Here is a 16,856-nt window from a genome sequence, read left to right as displayed (position 1 = left end):
AGCTGTGCTTTTAGCGTAAATAGGTGCATATAGGTGCAGACAAATAAAAACTTGAGTTTAAAAACATATGTTTGAGAACATGTTGTTTCTACCTCAGTCAGAAACATTTAAAAAACAATAGCAAATTATTGCAAGCGAATGAAAATTGCTAGCACCGCATGACAAATTGCTAAATATCGGGGCAAAGGTCATGCAGATAGCACGTGTATCACCTTCAAACACTCCTGGCTTGCTCAAAACCCCTTTGCATTGTGGGACATGTAATTTGCTCATCTCATTGAACTATGGGTTTCAAACTACCAGGATAAAAAGTAATTCTAGATTTATTATTGGTTTTCCGGTTTACAAGGTTTTGCTTTTCACATTACAAAAGCAAGTCTGTAAGTCCCAAGGTGTGAAGACATAATTAGTACTAGATGACCTACAAAGTCCCTGGCTTGCTAGTCAAACACTTAAAATAAAGAACACAGCATGCAAAACACACATGTTTAACTGCCTCTCAATAAAACAAAGCAGCATTGTGTGGATAAATGCACCCTAAAACACCAGCTAAAATGTGTACCCCTGTGCATTAGACAGTACACAAATTCTCTCTTTCTCTGACCAAGAATTAACAAAGGAAGCCTTCACTCCTTCAAGCCAGCAGACAAAGCAAGCATAGGCACCTGTTGGCTTTGCCAATGGATTTGGATATGCTGTACACCTAACGCTTTGTCTGCTACAGAATAATGTGTGTGCCTTTTTTTCTAGTTATTTACCGATCCAAGATGGATCAGTACATTTTTAAAAAGTAGCACAAAAGAGCTTCTATTTGTCTACATTTTAAAATGTAGTGAAGGGGGGGCACGCTCCAAGTAAGTATACAATAGGTCTTCTGCGAGCAGAAAGCTGTGCTGTCTGGTAGGCTCGACATAATGAAAAAAACAACACAAATCCATAATGGGACAATGCCCTCCAAGCCTAGCATGATGAGAGTCTAAAAACTGTGAAAAGGTCCCTTTGTTGAGAGACAAAACAGGGTAAGTTTACAACACAAAGCGGGGTCATATTTCCACACAAGCTATTTACACTTTACACTTGCTAATGCATATCACTCCTATGACACCACTATGCCTTTTACAAATCAGCCCTCCCCTGTTCCTCTCTCAAAGTCTTTCTTCCATAATTTTCCAACTTCGCGAGTCCTTTCAACGTTATCTTTTAGACCTCCTACTGCAATTGTCAGCTTGCCAGACTTTTTATGTCCCCTTCACCTACCACTCTTTTGTTTCTTATGAACATAGTTGAACATCTAGGAGCCTGTCTGGAATAGGGGTGAAGCTCCCAAATCCCTCCGCTTCACCTGACCTTAAAACTTATAAACTTGAAGTTAATTCAATTGTGATTGTGCTTTTGCAGTTGATTTTCCACCTGGCCGACCTTCGTTAATTTTGTCTTTTTTTATGAAGCACAGCTGCCCAAGGGCATCATGGCGATAGAGCTGTCACCTCACACAGCTCATGATAGGAAAAGGAAACACAACGACGATATCATATTTTCAGGACCAGTGGGTTTTTAGATTTTCTGGAATTTTCTGGATTTAAAGGAGAGGGAGCACATTCATTTTACAGGTCAGCGCTCTTAAGGAGATGCAAGATGTCAAGGCAACATCTTACAAAACACATAAACCAACATATAAATACATCAAGAGCCAGAAATGCAGTCTGCTGGTTATCAGTAAATAATCTCTGAGTTGGCTACCATCAGAAATTAACATTCGGTCACTAAAGTTTACACAACAATCTGTCATTCTAGAGTTAGAATAACCTAGTTAGGTCTAGGTTGCAGGCAGCTTTAGCAGTATTAAAACAGACATACTGTTTCCAATACATAGCATATACTTAGAGTGGGATTTGGGTCAGCTCCTTTCTCATACCTGTGTGGTTTTATTCCTTATCTCAATTGTCTGCTTCTGATTTGATGGCTTTCCTCCCTAATCTACTGTTTCTCTCACTGTGGAGTATTCGTGTTCTGGTTGGATGAATCGTATTCTACCACATACTTCAGAAGACTCTTTTGATTTGATTTTACATGTACCACTTCTTGAGAGTCCATGTGTTTCCTAGCAATTCCCATGTGCTTCCTAGCAATTCTTTATTCAATCCTCCCTGACAGCCTATCTCTTTTCACCCCCTCACTTCCCAATACTGCTCATCTGAAGCCTTCTTGGAATGGGTTTTCTTAAACAAAAAAAACATTTCAAGACTGCTGGCTATGCATGTGCATGAGTCTTACCACCTGCACTAGAACAAAAAAGGAAAATTAAATTGGTAAATCCAATGACTCAGCCTTTTAGCAGGGGCAGCTCCTCCATTAGGGCAGAGGAGCGTCACTCCCTCTCTAGCAGCAGAAGCTACAACCCTTTCAACATGAAGGGATAATAAACTAGGTTTATTATCCACGTTATCCGTACGTGGTGAAAGGGGCGGGGTGTTGGGGATGACAGCCACGGAGGGGAGTGCACAGAGCACTCCCCTCAGAGCGCATGTGTGTTTGGCCGGCCATCTCGGGCAGGCCAAACACACATGCGCAGTAGGCTCTCTCCAGACTGGCAACACAATTGCCGGGTTGGAGAGACACTGCACAGGCTCCCAGTCTGCCTGGGAGCGCCCTGGCTGGGTGCTCCCAGCCAATCCTGATGCTGCTCTGAGCAGCGTCAGGATTGGCCGCAGGGCAGGCTGGGAGCCAGTGCCTGCAGCTGGAGCAACAAGGGACAGAGGAGTGGCGGCAACGGAGGAAGTAAGTTTTGTTTTTGTTATTTTGTTTAATTTTATTATTAACGGTCACCCCCTTCCCTGCGTGCCACACCCGCCCCACTCGCCCCACCCGCCCCACCCCTTTAAATAGGAGCGAGCTGCGATTGGCTTTTAGAGGAGAGATTTATTGGCTTTGCCAATGCTTTTTTGTATTTGTTACTCAGACTGAGCTCATTATATTGATACATTAATGCACATGTATTATCGGACACTCACGAAGAGAAGCAATAACATTCTCACGATGAGCTGGTAATTACTAGATAATAACAGCAAACTAGGTATCAGTATTCACAATGAGCTAGACATCTGATTTCCACATGAAATTAGTTTTCATTCAATCAGATACTGATAATTAACTGGACGCCTAACTGAACTTGAGTTACATTCACTGTGGTTGTGCTAACTCGCACAGCTGCAACGAAAACCTAAATGTCTTAAGTGTATAGGCGAAACTGATATTTTACTATTTTGAGCAAGCTTCACTGAATGCTGGCATCTTGATGACAACATGATAACCAATGCTGAAAATAAGATCTGCACTGTGCATAACCAAATGATTTCGATATAGTGCACACTAAACATGTAAATACATTTTCAAAAACACTTCACACACAAACACACATGCATGCAAACACAATTAACCATTACTTATTGTTAAAAATTGGGTTTCTGGTTGGTTAGGGTATGCACCTAATCCAGGCAGAACCCATTACTCTAGTAAGGGCAAGTAAGTTACACACCAAAGATAACCTGTGCTCACCCACTGGCAGCTTGGCAAAGAGCAGTCAGGCTTATTCCCAGAGGTCATGTGTAAAGCGTTTTCCCAACACACTCACACCAGTGACACAATAAATGCACCACAAAAGAGACTCCGTGCCACGTTATAAAACAAAATGTAGTCTATATTGTGCAGACAACATAGACCAAAACGACAATCTTCACAAGCGCTGAGCATACTATGCAGATCCTTAATTACTACTCGTCACCTTGGTTATAAAAGAGCCAAAATGTCATACATCAGGGCATAAATCGCAGCAGGTAGGTTAAAGTAGAAGCATGTGCATCACCAGCTACCATAGGTTCTGTGCCTGTTATGCGAATCCTGAGATGCTATTCACCATCTTGACAATGCCAGGCAAACACGATCTGCATCCTGTGATCTAGAACAACTGGGGTCCAGAAGCACATCAGGACAACACCTAAATCGCCATCTGGCCCCATAAATACCATAAAACATAATTATTGTGCATGTCATCCAATTACTGTAATGCCACTCGCTATCTTAACCCTCAGTGAGCCCCCAAAATTGGATACATGAGCCCTATTATGCCTATTAGGTACATACTGAGGAGGTACTTGTCATCCTGGATATTAGGCAAAGCAACTGACATGCTAATAAAGAGAAAATGCAACAGAAAAGCATGTGTACATTAGGAGGCAAGCACAGTGTGAGTAAGGATACAGTAACCACGAGATCTGCATTGTACAAATCCCTTGCGTGTTTTTTTGTAGGCAGACGCCTACCTCATTGCCCAGGACTATGGGATCCAGTGCTCCTAGCGGCTGTTGCTGCCCACTGCATTTTCAGCATGCCATCCAGCGCACTTAAGGCCGATAGCTTCTCCACTGCGCAGGACACCTACCTCATTGCCCAGGACTACGCTCTCCAGTGCTCCTAGCGGTTGGTGCTGCTGACTGCATTTTCAGTGCGCGATCCAGCACACTTAGGGCTCACCACTTCCCCGCTGCATGGGATGCTCACCTGATTGCCCAGTATTACGGGTTTCAGTGCTTCTAGCAGCTGGTGCCACCCACTGCATTTTCAGCATGCCATCCAGCACACTCAAGGCCCACAATTTCCCCGATGTGCGGGACGCCTATCTCATTGCCAAGGACTACGGGCTCCAGTACTCCTAGTGGCTGGTGCCGCCCACAGCATTTTCAGCACACCATCCAGCGCACTTAAGGCTCACAACTTCACTGCTGCGCAGGACGCCTACCTCATTACCCAGGACTATGGGCTCCAGTCCTCCTAGCAGCTGATGCCGCCCACCGCCTTTTCAGCACACCACCCAGCGCACTTAAGGCCCCCAACTTCCCCGTTGCTTGGGACATGCGTAGGCCATGCCTGGGCAAAGCCCGGGAACGCCCTTCATCCATCTTAGCCAGGAAGATGCTGGGCAGGTCACCCTTCTTGGTTTCGTTCATTCTGCTTCCTTGACTGTCTACTTGTAATTTATTGCTGACTTTGGCATGCTGCTATAGGTAAGGTGTGGGGCATTTCAGTCCATTTAGCAACTAAAGTATTCCGGCTTTTATTGTACTACAGTGCATGTTGCTGACAAAATTTTTAGTGTAATGATCGGCAAGAGAAAGGCTCCCACTAATAGCGGGAGTAAGAAAAAGTCACCAGATAAATCATGTACTAGTCTGATGAACTATATATAATACAGGGGACATGGGGGCATAAGAAAAACAAATCTTGACTGTGGCAGAAACTCTACCAGCCTGCCTGGGAGGTATGACGATTGCACTGTCGCAGGTCGGTGAGTCTGAACGATTAAACTCCACTATAGGTCAAATGCTAAACCCAGCAAAATTAGATGTTAGTGGGTGTGTTCAGAATGTCTGATAGTATATATGTGACTCTGACTTATAACCACTCTTAAAGCGCCCCAGGAATCCAACTACTAGTGTACAAACTAGAAATACAGAGGCAAAGAAAGATTAGTTGGCGCCTGACACTTAAAGGTCTATAACCAATCTTGCACGTCAATCCAGAGATGTATAGAGTAGCCACCAATCCATGTGTTAATTTGGCCCCTGGTTAGGAAAAATTTCTAATTATGCTGGTGCAATTGTTGGATTCCTTTGTAACGACCACAATGAATTCTTTATCCACTAGGTTAGATCAAGCTGAACGCTTTTTTGTCACTTGTTTGGAGCTATTAAAGGTAGGACACCCCTTGACTGCTATTAAGAATCCTCCTGAGGCACCCGGGGCAGAAGCCCCTCTAGAGAGAGTACATATAATGACCTGGAGGGATACTGCTGCTGTTGCATCATCACTAAAGGACCCTTCCAATGACCAGCCTATGAATCGATGTATAAATAAAGCAATGGGTACAGCTCTGCCCCTTCAAAGGACAAATAGGAGGAAAAATAATGATGACTCTAGTCACCCAGTTCTCCCCAATGCTCCATTTATGATCCTTAGGCCTGACAATTAGCCAGCTATTCCTGATTTCCTTGACCTTCCCCCAGGGGCAACTCCCTATGTGGCTGTTTTAGCTAATGTTCCAATTTGGCCATCTACTGAACATGAGTCATGAGATTCATTGAGAAATAAGTCCCTACATTGGGTAGTCAAAAAAGTAGGCCCTATTTACTGACATTAAGATGTTTAGGAGATTTAAATGGGTTGGACGTGGCCGTAAAACTCTGCCAGATGACGGTACCCTGACGTCTTACGTAATCGCATTACATTGCTACCTTTGGGTTTCTTCTATCACCCCTCAAGAATGCAGGAGTCTTCAGGAACAAGGGGAAATTCAAATTTCGGGCCGTTGTCGGGCCCATTTATGCTGTTCCAACCACAAATAGATTTAACAGTCTGACAACATTTGATGGAGTAGACTGACCAATACCAAGCCTGGTACTAGGCTTTCCGGGCAATAGCAGTGTTGATTCAAGCCCCCTTAATGAAAATACTCCCTTATCTAATGAGGATTCTCAGCTGAGAAGTAAGCAGCCAGTTACCTTGTCTAGTTGTATTTCACCCTTACCTGTACATAATGCAACTGTGTTTCATGAGCTATATTCACCTGGGACGACCTAGGTATTATTTTCAAATGTGGCAGGGTTAAGGAAAAAAATGGTGGCACCTTAATGGGTCGAATTTATAAGTGCCTTTTATATTCTGTGCCTCCAGGAGACTTGGACAGTGGAACCATTACATCTTAAATGGTATAGAACATACCATACTCCAGCAACACCATTCAGCTAAGGGAGACCTAGGGGGGGTTTATGTACTTATGTTTCAAATTATATGCAGCTCCTTGATACGAGTATTGTGGTGATGGAGTGTTTTTAAATTATTACGATCAAACTACCATCATACAGTCTTCTAGTAGTTGTAAACTTCTACAACCATGTAGGCATGGCTGAAATATCTGGTGTCCAGAGGCAACTAGCAACGATCTTGAGATCTTTTTTTAGTGGAGCTCAAGGGACTTGATTATACACTGGGGAGGGGCTTTTATTTCAAACTTGCGCCTAAATCATTTAGATAAGATATGTGGCTTAGCTAATTTTGATAACATTGATTTATCACATTTCATGCACTCCAGATTTGGTGATAATTTAAATGATTTATTCAAGTATGACCTGGGCTTTTGTAACAAATTACGTTGCCCAATAGTTCCTTGTAACTGTACTTTCAATGGGAGCGGCGCCAATACTGTTATAGATTATGTGTTATTCTCATTTCGATATTCTGATAAGGTAAAGAAATTTGTTATGAACAACAATGCTATGAGTGACCATTTTCCACAGAGTGTAACTTTTACTCTTAGTGATGCTAATAGCTTGAAGATGAACTACAATCCTCATCTAGTGGACAATATTGACATTGTTGTTACAAATGGTTGTGCCTTGCGGTGGTCACATATCAACCTCACCAAGTTCTTTGAGCAACTTGTTGTTACACATAGGGATGCATTTGGAACCTGTCTAGATGAGACAGCTGATCATGCTAAAATTACTTGAAGCTTTTAAGTTAGTCAAGGAATGTGTCAAAAATGGTTTAACTGTGACAAGGAAACATTCAGTACATAAAAGACTTGGATGGTTTGACTCAGTATGCTCAAAGGCCCATAAGAATGTAAAAATGTCTCTGCAAAAAAGTGCCCAGATTTAGGCTAGACGTCCAGTCTCTTAGGAGGAAGTTTAAGAAAGCCCTGAATCAGAGAAAAAGAGGCCTGAGCGACACAGCCTGGGAGACCTTATATGAAGTCAGTCTTACTAATGACAATAGGGCTTTTTAGCGAGCGATTAATACCCCCTTTCTGAGATCCGTTGATAGCCCCAGGTTGGAGATTGCTATTAATGAAACTGAGTGGGATGCTCATTTTTCTGACATCTATAAAAAAAACCTAGGGAGGAACTGAGTTATTCCGATGCCGATACATCTTCTGTGACACCATCTTGCAGTCCCATTAACATTTTATTTACAGTGGAGGTCACCACCGCATTAATAGCTAGTAAATTGGGAAAAGCGCCAGGCCCAGACACCATCCCTGTTAACCTCTATAAAGCCAATATCCCATTGTGGGCACCTCCGGTGACATCAGTCTTTTCTGCCTGTTGCAGCGTAGGTTTTTTATCCACCTGGTCAGAGTCCCTAATTGTACCAATCTATAAGAAAGGGAACTGACTTAATCCTGCCTGCTACCATCAGATATCATTACTGGACTCACTGGTTAAAGTAGCAGGGCATGTCATGCTGAACACATTAGAAGAATGGGTTGTATCTAAGGGAATTCTATTGGACCTCCATAATGGCTTCTGAGCCAGGTTTAGGGACGACTGAGAAGGGACTTGACCTGTCATTACTTATAGGGAAGTATACCCAGGTTAAACTCGGTAGTTTATTCTTAGCTTTCATTGATTTGGCATCAGCCTTTGATTGTGTGGAGCATGACAAATTATGGACTGATATGAATGACATCGGAGTGGATTCATCAATAGTTTAGTTCCTTAGGCAACTGCATGCAGGTAGGATGGCCAGGTTGGGTCATGGGATCAAGGGAGAATGTACTTGTTTGTTCAGCAGAGAGAGAGGAGTTAGACAGGGCTGCGTGCTAGCACCATTTTTATTTACTATTTATATTAATAGCTCAGGGAGCCATTTGACAGATCGTTGTAGTGACCTTTCCCAAGTTGGGCATCACCTTCTCTGGGCTGACAACGCCATGTTCATGGCCTGTATACCCGTAAGATTGCAACGCTTGCTGAAAACCTTTGCGATTTTTTTTACAAAGCCTAGGTTTTTCTATTAACAAAGGAAAACGTTTGTTATGAAGTGTAGAAAAAGGTCAGTGAAACCGAGCAAACTGTCCTTAACTGTGAGATAATTAAGGACTGTTTAATGTTAGATGCCGCCTTCCAGCTCTCATTGCTGAAATATGCGAGAAATGTTATGGGCAATCTGGGGCTCCCAGATTTTTTTTGATCAACCGGATACCTTAAAGAACATCAGCAGAAAGGTGTTAAAAACAGATAACTCGGCTTTGTGTGAGGACCGTAGGTTGTCTAATGGAGTGATGAAGCCAGTGTACTCAGATACCAAATGACTCTGCTCATATATGATTTGCAGCCATATTTAAAACTGTATACAATCCTCAACACAGATTTATTTCAACCCGTCTTAGGTTCGATATATTCCGTTGTCTAACTAGTTTTCCGGTGATCAATAACTGGTCAATAAATTTAGTCAATTACCCCTGTGATAAATTGTCATTACAGAGTACTGTGCACATTTTTTTATTTTTAAGTATTACGGTGAATTAAGAAAGCACTGGATCCTGCCATTATTGAGGTTCTATGGCTTTAGGCAATGCCGACCTGCATATTTGTTTTTGCAGACTGTACCAATTGTGTACCTTTGTTACAGTATGTCGAGGTTTCTGCGGGCAGTGATCAAATGTAGAAAATCTTTGACCAACTAATAATTCACCTTTTAATGAAACAACCACATTTTTAGCGATGATGTAAATAATGTTTTTATTTTAACGTATGCATTATGATTGTTTTGTTTTTATGTTTTTTTTTATACAAGAAATCAAATAAAGCTTTTCGACTTTTGACTTTAGTAACCAGAGCACCTGCCCTTATATCACTTAGGTTGCAGCAATTCTTCCAGATCTAGAGGAAATCAATCCCTTTGCACCGCCATTCCACTCACACCATGGACAGTCAATGGTTGTAGGTCCCAGCTTGGGAGGTGATCTTGCATTCCTCCCGGGGCCCTCCTCCGAGGTTTACACCATCCTATGGTCCAAGTGAAATGTCATCCACAGTGCAAGCGTTCGGAGCCCTTCCAGAGCTTTGCGGACCGCTACTTTCATGCGGCTAGGAGGTAAGCTTGCAGCCGTAGTCATGCCCAGGGAGTCCTCATGCTCCTGAGCAGTTTTGCTAACAGCTTACCTTTTGTCTGACTTGGGACAACGGGGTCCTGGCCTGCCGTCGGGAAGGGGGCTTCAGTTGGCAATTTCGGCCACATAGCCATCAAGGAATCCCCGCCCCAGCTCCTACAAGCTCAAGGAGTCTTCATTGCTTGGCGGCTGAGAAGGCACATACATGCCTGGTCGGTAGTGTGAGCGCAGACCCAGCAACCATGCGCACACAGTCATAAGGTAGAGTCCAACCACCCCAACATGGTTTGCAAACCTGATTGCTTTTAGACAGAAGAACAAGACAGCCCAGTACACACAGCAGCTCCCATCTACACTCCCTGAGGCCTCTGCATAAGGAATCTCAGTGTGGGGGAGAAGGAGCCTGCGACTCTCTGACAAGGCTGCAACCCTCACAGGCAATTCCGGATCCCCACGCAGCCGTAAGTTACTGAACTCACCATGCGCTGTGAAGAAATAATGCGTTACCCTGATACCAAGAGATTCAGGTGGCCAAATAGCCCTCAGGAGGGATCTTTTTAGGGTCACTGAGATTCCGTAATGAATAGGTAGGGCAAACTAGCAAGTCTATTGAGAGCACTGGGCCCAGGATAGGGTGCTACAGACAGGCAGGCCAGCACACAACAGAGGTAATGGTTCCAGAGGTGGTTCCTACTGACAGTACCCCAGTGCCTTGGGGGGCCACAGTCAGGGAGCAGCTGACAGCAGGGCAACAGGGAGGAAAAACAATCCAGGGCCTACCTTAGGGGTGACCTAGGTTTATTTAAAAGGGAGCCTATGCCTTGGCAAGTAGTTTGACTTGTCAAGTCAATGTGGCAGTAAACTGCGTACGCAGGCACTGCAGTGGCAGCACTGCAGGTCCACTAGTTGCATTTAATTTATAGGCCCTGGGTACATGGTATGCCAATTTACAAGGGACTTATGGGCAAATTAAATATCCCAAAAAGGTGTAAGCAAATTATACCAAGTTTTAGTGGAGAGAGCACATGCACTTTAGCACTGATTTGCAGTAGTAAAGTGCCTAGAGTCCAAAGCCAACAAAAAGAGGGTTGGAAATATAGGAGGAAAAAGGCAAAAAGTTAGGGGATAACCCTGCAGAAAAAGGCCATTTCCAACACGTATGTCATCTTTACACTTCCAAAGTCCCTGTTTTCAGGAATGCACTTCGCTCTGCTGAGTGTCCTTTGCAGGACAAGAAAAGGCACAAGCCATATGCATGGAACAGTGGAACAGACATGAGGCAAGCTGAGGCAACCCAATGATATCCAGGGCCATTGGAATCATGTGATCCACTGAAGTTGCCTCATAATTTTGGATCTGCTGCACGTGCCACAAAATCCACCAACATTTGCAGATACCACAAAAAAATTGTTTATGGCTCAAATAAGCCAAACTTACTTTTAAAAAATGATTAACTTGTGACCATTCAGTTGCTGATTGCAGTATTCAGGTGTTAAGCTGATACTAAAGGTGAGCAACTTTGCCCAGATAGCAATAAGTGGTGCGGAAATGATGAAATAACAAAACAATACTGTCAACTATTGTGCGCATTATACCACACAACTGGCCTTTTGTTGCCACATAATTTTGTCAATTCTGAAAATTATGGCCTGATTTAGATATTTGCGGGCAGGTTACTCCATCACTATGATGAAGGATATCTCGTCCACCAAAACCTAAATCCCATTACATCCACAATATTTATGCCAGATGGTATTTTTGTTATCAATATTCTGAAATACAATCCAGATGCAAATACTGATCTGGGAGTCAAGAAATATATCAACTTTGTTACCTTTCGAAGCAAAAAATACCCACATTGAGTTTGATGTAAGCATGAGATTTGGTTCATACACTCCAACTGAAAAATGCATGGATATCTGAGCAGAATAAAAAGCGGTCTCTCCCACCCGTTTTAAAAACCTATCTGAACAGATATGTTGATGAAAGGTGAATGGTAGAACGAAGAGGTAGAGGAAGTAATACAATATCATTGAGGCTCCCAATTTTCCATTTTTACTGTTCTGTATTTATTTTCAAATTACAGAAAAAAAATGAAGAAAGGTCTTCGTTTCACAGACAACCGATGCTGTCAATCATTATCATCAGACCAATAGTTATGTAGTGCTGTGTTAAAACAAGGACACTATTTCTTAATGAGATAACGTTTGGACTACCATACTAATATTTTCAGATTAGTGAGTTTTTATTGTATTATAAACATGGCTGCTAAAGTCAGACAGGTATCTGGGCACAAGTGTACATTTATGAGTAAAATGTATGTGTAAATACACAATTGCATTTCCATTCAGCACAAAATAAAAGATACAATAGCAAAAGAAAAGGAAAAAATGAATTTGCATAAATGCAGATGGAAAGATAAAAAATTATACCACAAGCTATGAGTCCTAATTATTATTCTTTATAAAACTGTATGAAATAAGACAATACGTAACACGAAGTCCCTATTACAACATTTACTCCCAGAATATTTCAAGTTATTTGAGATTTATTTCAAAATGGATTATAGCAGGCCTGTCCATCTCTACCATTCGAAAGACACTCCTCAAACTGATAAAAAATTCGGCAAATTTCAGCCCACAGTCTTTTACACTGTTGAAAGACAAAAGTGAACAGAAACTTAGTAATTCTATCGTAAGTACTATTCTGTGTACTAAATTCACATAATTTGACTCACCTCACGCTTGTCTGTGTGTTCAAAAAATCTTTCATAGATTTTTCGAAACTTCTAAGGCATTACAGGATCTTCCAACAGGAGTCGTTAAGAGAAGCATTTAAAAACACAGACTACAAAGATATATTTTGCAAAACAAAAAAGTACTCCGAAACACAGACCAACAAAATCTTGACCTCACATAATTAACTCCATACACCAATGTCCACCTGCACCTTCCGCCCACCCTGAATCTGATAGGTCTGGACGAAAAATATGTGGGAAATGAGATTGCATTTAAGAATTACCTACATGTTGAACATTTTGCAAGAAGATATTAATGTAACGTGGAAATTGTACTGCAGGAAGTCTCAATGACTCAATCGTCATGCTTGAAAATTACAAAACTGAGATACATTCAGAAAGCGTGTAATCAGTGCCTCCTCTTTAAATACACCGAGCCCATTCTTTAAAAAGTATTGAATACTTCGACGAATGCCCTCAGGAGTGCCATAACATATGGGTTTCTTGGTGTCCAATTTACTATGAAGATTAATAAACTATTTCCCAATTACGGATTGTGTTTCAAAATACAAACTGTCGAACAGGATATTCTATAAAACAATTGAAAAAATCCGACTGACACACAACGGGTGGAAACCAGGTCGAAGTGTACACGGCCGTAGACCCACATAAAGTGGCTGGTGCAAACACCTGGCATGTCACTAATGGCCTAACATGACCAGTCAAGCAGCATCCAGCAGCTGGGATGGACCGGTTCTTCCCTACTGGGGCTGCGGTTGTTAAGCAGTTCTCGAGAGACTCAATCCACCTACCTTATTTGGAACGGCCCACATCCACTTCCCCCCTCAAACCCTCTTGAACGAGCCTCCCTCCCCCACCCCCCCAAAAAAGTATAAATGCAGTGCCCCGACCTCAAAAACACGGGCCTTGATGGCAGAGCCTTGAATCCCAACCCGGGGATCTCAAACCGACAGCGTTACAATATCTCTCCCCCACCCCCCTCCCAACACCTCCCAAAGCTTACTCCCTCCCCCCTCCCCCCCCCCCCCCCCCCCCCAACAATGCATCTCCCTCCCTTCCTTTATCACCGACTAAAGAAACGAGGGGGCTGACTGGAATTCTTCACTTAAAATGCCACATGAACATTCATGCAGATGCCAGCGAATGTGCTGTCACCGGAACAAGCATCCTTTTATTCCATTCGCATCTGGATTTCCTTACACTGCATCTACCGCTTGGTGCAGGTCCACCCCTATACCCACGTGAGCTCCATTTATATAACCTCACACGTAAAACGCAGAGTGGCCACAGTGTGCCAACCGCACGAGGTCCTATGTCAAGAATGAAAGTTGGTGCCTGTTGTGCGCACGATGCCCAGACCCCAATCCGAGGTGTCACAGCACCTGCGCCCACCGCGATAGGTTCACATCTGTACTGGCACACGAATAAGCAGATGTGCTGCACTGCAATCTCCTTTATTTAAGAGCGGTGTAAATGGCGGTACCTCAGGCTCCCTGGCATTTGGTAGGAATGAGCCGGCCTGCAGTGAACACACCTCGGCTGTTCGGGTGGCATCACCTCCGTGTCATGTAAACAGCCGAATAAAGGGGACGGGTGGCACCAGCTCTCACCACATCTCTGCTGAATGTCCCAAGTCCTGCTTCCAGCGCACTGAGTGCACTACTGAGGCGGGCTGAAAGATTCCTCCGGCCAATTTCACGAGCACTGCAATACACTGTTGCCCCTGAGGTGCATACTGTTACACCCAGGAAATGAAGTGTGCAGACTTCTCATGGGCCGTTGTATGCGCTTTACTCGACATTCTCGAATGCAGTATTAAATCATGTTCAAAAACGTGATCTACTGAGGGTGAATACCTGATTCTGCCCCAGGCTTGCAGTTAGCTACTCGACACAGCATTATTCACAGTATATAATTCTAGCACACAGCAGTATGCATGCAAGGGTTTATTTGTCATTTTAGAACACAGAACTATGCATAGGTTTATATATCGTTTTAGCACACAGCACTATGCATGCATGGTTGTATAAATAATTGTAGCACACAGCACTCAGCGCCATGCATGGGTTTATAATTCGTTTTAGCATAGAGCCCTATGTATACATGGGTTTTTTGTGTACCATATCCCGCGTGTGTTAACAAAATGTGATTGTGAATACAGGCATACTGGCTTTGCTGAATATTAAATGCAGGTCAGCTATCAGCTATAAACTACTTGTTCGATGAGCGTGTAGCTCACGAGAATGGAAGTGCATGTATTCTGCAGACGATAGCGGTGCACGCGACGATCTTTCATGTAAAACCCACACTGCATTTTATTTCGGGCGAGATATTATGCTATTGGCTGATTGGAGCAGGTGCCTGAACTGCATTCCTCATGAGGCAGCCACGTTAAACAATGCTCCCTCTTTTAGCCCCGCTTACCCCCGCACACAAGATTCATAGAAAATATAAACTCAGAAATTGCTTACCGCCTCCGAATCTTCAAATCCATGCATGTACAAATTGTCGTACATGGAGGTTTAACAACCCAAAGCACGGCACAATGCAAAAAACAAAAACAAAAAAAAATCAGGTTATCTGCAAAACCAGAGGCAGGGGACAGGAGGTGGGGAAGGCCTTCCCGAGTAGCTCAGCCTGCCTTGTCAATTTTCAGCGGAATCCCCAGCCGAGGCAGCGTTCATTCACATTATAGGGAGGGAAGGTTACCCCAAGAGGCAGTCCAGAACTGGCATTTTATCTGCTTTGCAAACACCGAGCACGACAGCAGAAGCAAAGCCTTCCCCGAGCAGGCGTCGATGACAGAGGCAGAGGGGCGCGCGCTGATTGGCTGGGCCCGCCTGCTCCAGTCAGCTGGAAGTGCATTCTTCTTCATAGTGGTCGGGGAGCAGCGGCTTTGCACGGAGTCCACACCGGCGAGGGGGTCGCTCTCCTGGGCCCTCGGGCCCTCCCGCCCTCACTACACAAGCTGGGATTCATTTGAATAGATATTCTATGGATGTGGTCTACTTTATTGCAAACTTTCTATTCAAATAAATAACACAACAAATAAATAACACAACAAATAAATATAGGGGCTTCTGCCACAAATGCTGGACTATCAAAAGCGATGTCCTAACCCCCCGGCCCCCAAATATACACGTTAAAGTTTTTGGACGCTTTTATGTTTATAGATTTCTGTAGTGCCACCTGCTGCCACAGGGCGCTTCAGAATCCTTTTTTTAAATCAAGCCTATAGGCTGGCAGCACACGCTTCAAGTGAGTGGCTTCCATGTCTGCATAAGGCTCCAAGCCCAGACCTGGGAGCACAATCACCTGAAAGCAGTGACAATTTGAAACTCCTCAGGAGAAAAATCCTACAACAAATGGGTCCTTAGACAATAAGAGTTCCCTAACCTCCTGACTGAAAAGATGTCGGTCGGAAAGAAAGCATCACTTCATTCAGACATTTGCCATAAGTCATCAATAGACTCAAAGGGTTGAAATTACACACTCTTAGTAGCCAAGAGTAAAGCCCCTCCAGCAGCCATGCCTTCAAGAGATAGTGCAACTCCCTTCCTACCAGAGCACAACTCCCAGAAGGAAGCCCAGAAGGACTTCTGAATAACTTTCTTCCCAACCACCAGGGGCCAGATGTAGCAAAGGGTTTTACCCATTTTGTGTCTATGGGAAAATGTGTTCGTACAAATGGCCCCAGATCCTGAAAGTAGGGCCTCTTTTCTCTAAACTAAAACAGTTCTCCATGAACTGGTTTTCAGCAATGAAACGAGAAGTGGGTTTCAGTGGTGGCTGGTGAAGTTAGAGAGTGGTAGGGCTGGGCTTACGGGGATAGGGACTAGGAAGTGAGCTGTTTATGGTTCACCTTAGGGGGCAAAGCATTTTTGGGAGCTCTCACTGTACTCGACAGCACCAGGTAATTGAACACTGATTTGGCTCTCTTGTCATTTAAATCGATAACGTGTATGTTGCACATATGCCTCACCAACGTCCTCATTAATTTGATCTGCTAACATTTCACCAAATACTATTTGAAAGCTGCACCAGGCTGCCACACCTTTGGGGTGACCCTACACTTATACTTGTCTTGACCATGCAATATTCTGTCCCTCGTGCTATCCCTCGCCTCGACACACATAAAAGTGACGGTGA

At 43.6% G+C, this 16,856-nt stretch overlaps 1 protein-coding gene across 1 annotated transcript in view; it reads right to left on the bottom strand.

Moving 5' to 3' along the window:
- Positions 1–15,508, bottom strand: part of CACNB4 (calcium voltage-gated channel auxiliary subunit beta 4) — a 613,027-nt gene extending 597,519 nt beyond the window's left edge. Inside the window, exon 1 of the mRNA XM_069225181.1 lies at positions 15,179–15,508. Coding sequence (XP_069081282.1) covers positions 15,179–15,223 — 45 coding nt within the window. The 5' untranslated portion in view covers positions 15,224–15,508. The remainder of the gene's footprint in view (positions 1–15,178) is intronic.
- Positions 15,509–16,856: the final 1,348 nt, after the last annotated feature.

This window comes from Pleurodeles waltl, chromosome 3_1, assembly GCF_031143425.1.
Source record: "Pleurodeles waltl isolate 20211129_DDA chromosome 3_1, aPleWal1.hap1.20221129, whole genome shotgun sequence".
Lineage (NCBI taxonomy): Eukaryota > Metazoa > Chordata > Amphibia > Caudata > Salamandridae > Pleurodeles > Pleurodeles waltl.
Note: the sequence above shows the minus strand (reverse complement) of the source record. Positions and strands in the feature narration are given on the sequence as shown.